Source organism: Pituophis catenifer, unplaced genomic scaffold (assembly GCF_029215685.1).
Source record: "Pituophis catenifer annectens isolate HBS135680 unplaced genomic scaffold, rPitCat1.0.hap2 SCAF_10, whole genome shotgun sequence".
Classification (NCBI taxonomy): domain Eukaryota; kingdom Metazoa; phylum Chordata; class Lepidosauria; order Squamata; family Colubridae; genus Pituophis; species Pituophis catenifer.
The window spans coordinates 17,603,273-17,612,221 of NW_027256890.1; the positions used below are offsets into that span (position 1 = coordinate 17,603,273).

General features: G+C 53.9%; 1 protein-coding gene across 2 annotated transcripts; it reads right to left on the bottom strand.

Moving 5' to 3' along the window:
• Nucleotides 1–251: 251 nt before the first annotated feature.
• Nucleotides 252–8,935, bottom strand: PRUNE1 (prune exopolyphosphatase 1). Of its 2 annotated transcripts, none has more exons than XM_070950555.1 (8): nt 8,818–8,935; nt 6,542–6,646; nt 5,867–6,072; nt 5,023–5,207; nt 4,737–4,895; nt 4,405–4,499; nt 3,988–4,146; nt 252–928 (listed from the first exon to the last, which is right to left on the bottom strand). In XM_070950555.1, exons 1-8 carry the CDS (start codon nt 8,854–8,856, stop codon nt 461–463), a joined length of 1,416 nt encoding a protein of 471 aa, XP_070806656.1. In that variant the 5' UTR covers nt 8,857–8,935; the 3' UTR covers nt 252–460. The 2 variants fall into 2 exon arrangements, with proteins under 2 accessions (XP_070806656.1, XP_070806655.1); XM_070950554.1 differs by having other exon boundaries at nt 5,023–5,203; nt 5,860–6,072.
• Between the last annotated feature and the right edge of the window lie 14 nt (nt 8,936–8,949).

Here is an 8,949-nt window from a genome sequence, read left to right on the forward strand (position 1 = left end):
ACAAAATGCAGCTCTGGAACATGTTGAGGTGGGACCAAGTGGGCGTGGTCATCCTTGCCTCAACAGCGCCTGAACTAAGTTTCCCCTTCAACGAGCACCAAGGAAAACATTTCTGAGGAATCCTTATATCTTGTTCCATCAAATCCATTTTGGGACAATTTGGAAGGATGTGCCAGAAAAAAAGGATTTGGGGTGAAAAGACAGATTCGCCCCCCCCCCCCCCCCGGAGAATCAGAATTCTGCAATTTTGTACCAGTCGGTCAGTTTAATTTCACCCCCACCCGCTGCATTAATGGCCGCGAATTCTGAGTTCACCAGCCCCCCCCCTTCCTTTCTATTCATTGCCATGGGAGATTTAATCACAGATGATGTCCAACAATTAATTCAAAAACGGCGTTTTCAGCCCCCGGCTGAAAGCCCGACGACCACCACTCGCCGAGAGCTTCCCTGGATTTGGCGGTCACTTCTTCTCCGGGCTGCGGCCGCCCGACGAGCGATCGATGGCGATGCGGTTGACTCTCTCGAAGATGGCCTCGGGAGAGACTTCGGGGAGGCCCTGGTGGAGGGGACACTCGTCCACCAGGCTGTTCATGGGGGTGGGAGGCAGCAGGGTGTCTTCCTCAGCCGCCTCCTCGCCCAGGCGGGGAGGCTTCGGGGCATCCTTGGCGGCCCCTCTGGGATCGCGGCAACCGGCTCCTTGGGGGTCCACCCTGGTCGGTGGGACGCAACCGGAGAGCTCTGGCTGCATGCCGGGGCCGGTAGGACTGGGTCGGACCCACTGGTGCAGGAATTCTCGGACGATGGGAAGGACTTTCTTACGGGAAGCGCTGGTGTTGCCCTGCTGGTAGGCGCGGACGGTGGGGCAGTGGGTCTCCAGCGGGGTCAGGCCGAGAGACGGGTTGCTAGAGCGTTCCAAGGCTTGGCACACCTGGAAAAGACAGAAGCCCAGCAGCGATGAACATTCAGAAGGTCTCTGGACATGGGGGAGGCCCACATTCCCTCCGCCCACCCACCCCGACCCTGTGGGGATCTGGAAAGCTTTCAGCACCGTTTGGAAACCAGCGTACTGATCATGTTACCCAGTTTGGTCATGAGATGTCTGCAAAAAAACCCCACCAAGTTCAGAGACCACCAGGGACTTCTCATTTCAATCCTGAGCAACAAATACCCTCTTCTATTGAAACCAAAGCTTGCTAGTTATCCTCAGCAGTTAGTTATACAAAAGGTAGAGTGACTCTGAACATGGAAGCTCCACTCTGGAAGAAAACAACTCTGGAGGACTAATCAAACAGGGGCCTCGTAAGAGAGTCCAAAAGTCAACCATGAAAGGACGCCTTCTCTTGCGCCCAAGGAATGGGTTTAAAGGTAGACTATTCCTAAATGTGGAGGTTCCCTCGTGCTGGAAAGGCCATATTTTCCCAGGTAATCCTATACTCCAGATGAAATAAATAAATGCTAGCCTCTCTTGTGGAGAAGTGAAACATTAGAGCGAATTCTGCCCAAGCTCTCACCCCCTATTCCATTTTTACTAAAGCCTTCAAAACTCAGATTTAGAAAGCCAAAGGCAGGAGGCTCTCCCCTGCCCCACCCAACCCCAGCACCCACCTGGACCAAGAGCTGCCTGATACGACGGCCGCAAAGCGAGGCAGAGGCTGTTTCCCTCCACACCGCCCTGGGTTCCAGAGGGCGTTTTCGCCTTTGGCATAAAGAGGGAAGTTGGAGAATGGCGCTTTGCTGTCACCCAAGGATGACTCAGGCCGGCATCGGGGAGCTGCCAGAGTCCTGCAAGACTGGGGGAGGCTGGGGGTGGGGGTGGGTGGAAGGAGGCCGTTGGGGGCAGAGATGCCAAAAAGGAAGAAAAACAGGCTGCCCAGTCGACTTCCATGCCACCCCTTCTTCGCAAGATTGGGCCAGTCCTGCTCCAGAAAGAAAAGTGTTTGGAATGGGGAACACTGAAATCTTTTATACCATGCCTGGGTTTTTCCCCCCCCCCCCCTCCTTTTCTCCAAACTGGGCATTCTGCCATTCTAGCAATTCTACAAAAACCTCCGTTTTTCATTGAAATGAGTCTCTTGCCTTTCTAAAGGCAGGTCCTGGGGCCATTCCAAGTCCATTCTAAGGCCATTAGAAAGCTTGCAAAGAAGTTCGAGTTGGAACCCGAAGAGGCGTTGGGGGGGCGATTGATCAACTCGATCCCCTTTTTGATAAAACAAAAAGCTACCCCAGCTGAAAGCCTCTTGCTTTTTGTCTGACAAGCCAACAGGTCCTAAAATCACGGGGTGAATTTATTTGGGATGATTGAATTAAACGCCGGCAAGAGAGGGGGGGGGGCCCTCAGATTCCTGCATCCAATATATTGGAAAACCGTTTGGGCGTGCAAAGTGCAAACTTTACACCATAAATTCACCCATTAATGTTTAGGGAGTCCCACAAGGCCTTCATTGTTTCTGCAAGAGAACACCAGCGGGGCTTAAAATATATTTTCTTTTTAAGCATTGTGACTTTTGAGTCAGCCTCATCCCTGAGAAATTTGCATTAGCTAATGTTTTGTCACGCAGGGTGGCGGCCGATATTCAATTATTTATCTGCTTGGCAACACGGGTTAAAATGTAAATAAGTGAAGAAGAAAAAAAAAACAAAACAAAAAAAAAAAACCCAATAGCTGGTTTCAAACAGGAGGGGAAAAAAAAAAAAATCTGAACCGGAAAGCTTCGGAGTGTAGTTAGTTTCACATCTTGGAAAAAAATAACTGCAAATCCAAGATTGGCGTTAGTGAGGTCAGTAGGAAAATAATTCCAAAATAAACCCGGAGGTTGGGGACGGAGAGCCGGTTTGCATATCAACTGAGCAAATAATCCTTCCTGAATGCACTTTGGGAAAAAGAGTTGCGAATTTTGCATTAAAATAGCCTTTGATGAGGACGGAATCAGCAAAAGCTCGCTTAAAAAGAAAAACACACAAAAAAATAAGGGGTTTGGAAATGGGACGTTGAACCTTTAACCAAACCCAGATTGGGAGTCTCACTGTTTTGACAATAAGGACGATGATTCCCAGCCGGAACATTTTTCGTGATTCTTACCCGTAAGTCAAATTGCCGGCAGCAAAGCCTCCGGCACTCGAAGGGCGGATAAAAAGCGACAATGAAAAAGTGACAAAAGAGAACTGCAATTCTGTGCATCGCACGCTCGCGCAAACGTCCCTGTTCTACCCTCCCGGCTTTGCTCCTTCGGATGGATTATTCAAAGAAATCGGCAAAGAACTAAGAGGAGGATTAAAATGGACTCCATCCCATCTCTCCGCTCCTGAAATCCTTCACCGTTTGCAAAACCCAACACTCTATTTACCGGGTTCATTAAAGACGGGGAGTGGTGGTGGTGGTGGGGGGAGAGACAGAAGGGGAGGGAGGGGGGATGTGGGTGTGGCAAAGGGGATACAAAAGACCCCCACCCCACCAAATGCTTTGCTTACCTCCCGGGTGGAGCTGCTGCTGTCTGGCCAGGATGAGCATGCCTCCGCTCTCCGGCCAGCCCCCTCCTCACCGCTTCCCCGGGCTGTTTCCCCTCCCCACCTGCCTGCTCGGCTAACCGGCAGCTGCAGGGACCTTTGGCTGTGGTTAATGAGTGACAGAAACGCCACGGGGCGCCTGCGTGAGCGTCCCTCTGGGCTTCGCAACCTGCCAAACAGGCTCCTTTCCAAGAGGGGATGCCGGCTGGCAGCCTTGCACCTACTTTCAAATCTTGGAAAAAAAAGAACCGCAAATCCAAGATTGCCGTTAGCGAGGTCGGTAGGAAAATAATTCCAACCGAAACCCCGGAGGTTGGGGATAGAGAGGTGGTTTTTGCAGGTCAGCCGTGCAAATAATCCTTCCTCGAATGCACTTGGTGAGAAAGTGCTGAAAATTCTGCGTTAAAATAGCTTTGGGTGAGGACGGAACCAGCAGAAGCAGCCCAGAAGGCAAAATCCGAAAGAGTCTTGGAGGAAACTCACCGCGTCTTGAAATCCGGCTTGTTGGCTGTACACCGCCAGCTGCCGAAACGGCTTCTTGTGGTCCCCGAAAAAGATAGTCATGGCGATCAAGAGGTCGAAGCCTTTTTGGTGACAGAAGGCAGCTAGATCCCGTTCGATCCCAGGCCGGTGCAAGAAATCCTGAGAAAAGGAGATTTAAAACAGGTCGATCTAATCACACCAACTTTAAGACTTGTGGACTTCAACTCCCAGAATTCCCCAGCCAGCACAGCTGGCTGGGGAATTCTGGGAGTTGAAGTCCACAAGTCTTAAAGTTGCCAAATTGGACAACTCTGGTTTAGAGGAAGCAAACCAGCTTCTGCTGATACAAATGGGATCCTGGGCTCAGATATGGCCGTGTGAGGAGGATACCTGTATCTCTGCAGGCTTCACGCTCACCTGGAGACTCATGTACACGGCGCTGATGGCCACGGTGGCTTTTTTGCTGGCCAGGCTTTTGAGGTCCTTCCGCAGCATCTGCTCGGTGGTGAGGCCTGTGGAAGGGAGCTGAGGGAGTCACCTGGCATTCCTTCCAAGGGAGGCTGTGCTTCAGGCCTGATGGTCCCCTCGGCATCCCTCTTAGCCGTTAATTTTTGGGAAGTCGACGGCATTCCCTCCCCTTGTCCTGCCTCCCAGAGGATTCCCAAACAGGCCAGGATGCGAAGCCCACATCCTGCCATCGGCTGTGGGGGGTCTTTAAAAGAAACGCCCCTCCCGGACCCCCCACCCACCTGAGACATCGAACTTGGCTCTCTGCAGAGCGTCGAAGACGCGGTTCCTCGGCTGCAGCTCAGAGAACAAGGACTCCAGTCGAGAGACGCAACGGGCATCCCTCGGGGTCACTTTGCCCGCTTCGACAGCCATGTTGACACAATCCAGCAAGATGGTTCCTGGCGGGGCAAAAACACTGGGTTCAAAGAGGGCCCTGCCCCACCTCCATTCAGAAGATCTCCCCTGGATTTTCTTGCCAATTTCAAACGGGCACGATTCCGGGTGAATACCAAATTTCGCCCTCACCGTAGAGCATAGCGGCAATTTGCCCGTCCAAAGTTGGCACCTGTGCCTGGAGGAGCCTCTCGGTCACCAGGGTGGCGCAGGAGCCCACCAGCTCGGCCGTCACTCTGCAGGGAGGGGGCCTCTCCCACTCCAGGGGCCGGTGGTCCATCACTTCCACCACGGCCGCCTCCAGCGCTGCATCCTTGCTGGGGAAGAGAACACGGAGGTGGGCATAAGGACTCCCCGTCCCATCAGCAGCTGCCAAGAGGGGCTTGTCTGAAGTTGCAGATGTTTTAGGGAGGGAGCACAGCTGGGGGACTTTGGGTACAAGTAGTCCTCGACTTAGGACCACAATTGAGCTCAAAATTTCTTAAGACATTTCTTAACTGAATTTTGCCTCGTTTTACGACTTTTCTGGCCACTGTTGTGAAGTGAATCTGGCTTCCCCATGGACTTTGCTCGTCAGACGGTCGCAAAAGGGGATCACGTCATAAATATGAGTCAGTTGCCAAGCACCTGAATTTTGATCACATGACACTGGGGATGCCTGAACAGTTGTTAAGTGTGAAAAGATGGTCATAAGTCACATTTTTGAGGGCTGTTATAACTTTGAACGTCCGCTAAAGGAATGTCATAAGTCAAGGACTACCTGTATGTCATTTCTGCTGATCCGAATGCCATCTGAACCAGCTTACTAGAGATCTCGCTTGGGTCCCAAATCGTAGGGATCTTGAGGGATCCATCCACCCACCCCAGATCTCTCCATCGCGGCTCCCTGGATTTCCAAACCAGAGACCGAGGCGCAGCGGATGGGCCGAGCCGCCCCCCCCTCTTTGTGTGGGGAGTTGCTCCTCTTACCGCCCACCTGGGCAGGATATGGTGATCCACCAGGGTCATGGAGAGCAGCCCGGCCTTGTGCAGCCCCGCCAGGTCGATCTCATCCCGGAAAACGAGGACTTCCTCGGGGATACGTTGCTGAAGGAGAAGGAAGGTGCTTTCGGTGCGCAGCGGGAAGTCGGCCTGGGGGATGTTGAGGATGGGGACGAAGGCCGCCTCGGAGTCCGGGGAGGTCTGTGGGAGCCACAAAAGGATCGTGGGAATCCCTGCCCAGCAAGAAGAGCATCAAACAAGGATGAAGCCCCCAAATCAGACACTCCTGGCTCTTAATAGACGGGACTTCATGGAGGAGAACGACACAACCACGAGATGGCAGACAAATAAATTGCTTTAAAAACACCCCAAATGTTCAGTTTGTCTCTGGAAGGGGAGAGAGGGAGGGGCAGGTCTCTCTATCCTCCTGGGACCCCCCCCCCCCCGTCTGAATCCGGCAAACAGACACCAATCTCCGCCCGGCACCCAGTTTTAATTCTGCGACATGGAATTCGGAGGAGATGCCGTGTCCGGGTGGCAGGAGGGCCTCGGGAAGGAGCCGATGAAAATGCATAAGCAAATGAGGCAGGGGGGGAGTCAGGGGGTCCAGGGGCAGGCCCCAAGCGCCCTGGTGAGATCGGAACCCAGAGCAGCACATCCAAAGGCTGACCTTTGCCAAAAAGTAGGCGAGGACCAAAGCGGACACCATGGAGTCGAGATCACACGCTTCGTTGCCCAGCACCACGTGAACGACCCTCCTGCTCTGAACGTGATCCTGCCAGGGGACAAAGAAATAGGTGAAACGAGGACAGTCACACTCGACCTGGTTCCCTGTCGGATCGGGATTCCGGCTCCCATAATCCTCAACCAACCACTCGGGAATGACAATGGCTGCTGTCCAGGGTGCCAGGACTGGAAGACTTGGGACGTGGCCGAAGGGAAGAGAGAGACGAGTGGCTTCATTCTTCAAAATTGACTTTGCTGACAGGGTGGCATGGTGCCAGTCCCTCTGCCCTGGCATTTGCTGGGCATGTCTGGGGTGGCCACAGTAAGGAGAACGTTCTGGTGACGTCAAAGAAAAGGAAGCGCATAGGGCTTGGATCGCCGGCCTTGAATTCGAGGGGAAGATTTGCACTCGAGACCCGATCTCCCTGGCGCAGCCTGGGGCAGCGTCCGCAAAGATGCCCACTTTCAGAGGTGGATAGATAGGGACGCAAGGCACCCGTTTCTAGTGTTGTCCTCCTACTCGCCAACCAAGTGGAAGAAAAGAGTACGGGATAAATGAAGAAAAATCCACGCGAAAAAAGGTCTGCATGTGGCCAAGACTTCCACTTTTTCTGAATTAACTCGGTCGAGATTAGAACCATAGATGGGCATGGTTTATTTTTATTTTTTTAATTAAGGAGGGTTTGCAAAAGGCTTGTGGAGAAGTAGTCGGTGCCCCTTTTAAATCCATTTTGCCAGCCATTAGAGAGCCCTGGAAAACTTCCCCCACCCCTGCCCTCCCTCTTGGCAAACAAACCCTGGTTTCCCAGCACCGGCAGAATGTCGGAAGACGTCAGCCGATAAGCCACCTTCGCATCACCTGAGCCTTAAAAGGTGGGACGTGGCCAGGTTTAATGGCTGCGGCAGATGGCTGCGGGGCAGACCGGAAATTAAAATGGGAGGGGGATTAAAAAGCTAAAGAGACAGGGCAGAGGGGCCTTCAGGGGTCCGACAGAAAGGGCTGCCCAGGTAGAAGCCACCTGCACAAGCAAATTTAATGACCGTGCTGCTTAACGACGGGTTTTCTGGTGTGGTCGTAAGTTGAGGACTATCTGTATGAAACGTTCTGGATATTAGTACAAAGTGTACGTCTCAGGGTTTGTATATCCAAACCTGGCAGCTTTTAAGACTGGTGGACTTCAACTCCCAGAATCCCCCAGTCAGCCACAAGGGAATTCTGGGAGTTGAAGTCTTAAAAGCTGCCTACTGGACAATTCTGGTCCAGAGGGACAGCCGGAAGCGCTGGCCAAGGTGGAAGAGTTGTCCAACCGGGTCTGGAGGGCCGGAGAGCCACAAGATCGGACCCTCCGGCCAGGCGTGGCTCTGCCCACGTGGCCTCTGTGCCAGGCAGATGGGCACAAGCAGCTGACTCATCCCGGTCCAGGGAGCACAAGACGGTGAATCACCCACAGACAGATGTCAAAACAAGGCGGGGGAAGGGGGTCACCTCCCCCCCAGGAGGGCTGGCTGGGAAAAGCTCATCTCCCCAGGCAGGATTCGAATCCTGCCCATGGCCCCAACCTCTTTCTCGCTCCTCCCCTCCCCAAGAGCCTCCTCCCTGAAGCTGGCAGAGAGGGAACATTCACATGGCTGGCAGTCTCTACCTCCTTAGCCGTGGGAGGGGACGATGGGAGTCAGATCCTGCCCATGCAGGGGTGGTGGGCAGGGGACGATGGGAGTTAGAGTGGTCTAGCAGGCAGGAGATGGGTTTACCTTTGATCAGGAAATAAAACAGAACTAAATAAGGGAAATGATGGGAGGCAGAGGCAGAGGGTGGGGATGATGGGAGTCAGATCCCGCCCATGTCGCAGTGGTGGGCAGGATGATGGGAACCAGAATCATCTAAAAGAAGTGGAGCTGCCAGGAGCGGCTGGGGATGATGGGAGCTAGAATCTAACACTCTCCATAAGTGATAGATGGGATGATGGGAGTCAGAGTGGTCCAGAGCAGGTGGGGGATGCCAGGAGCGGCTGGGGAGGATGGGACCTAGAGTCTAGCCTCCTCGGCAGCGGGTGGGGTGGGGATGATGGGAGTCGGATCCTGCCCATGTCGAAGCAATGAGTGGGGATGATGAGAGTCAGGCTGGCAGAGATGCCAACAGCGGCTGGGGATGATGGGAGCGTGCAGAGCCTGGGGAGTGGACGATGGGGCTGGTAGTCCTCCCCGGGCGCGCGGGGGTACCTGAAGGGCGGCCCTGCAGCCTGCCAGGAAGCTCTCCATGGCTCCGGACCCCTCCCCACCGCCCGGCCGCACGTGTGAACGGAGAGCGCGCCCGGACACGTGTACGACCCGACCTCCTTTCGGGCGCCCGGC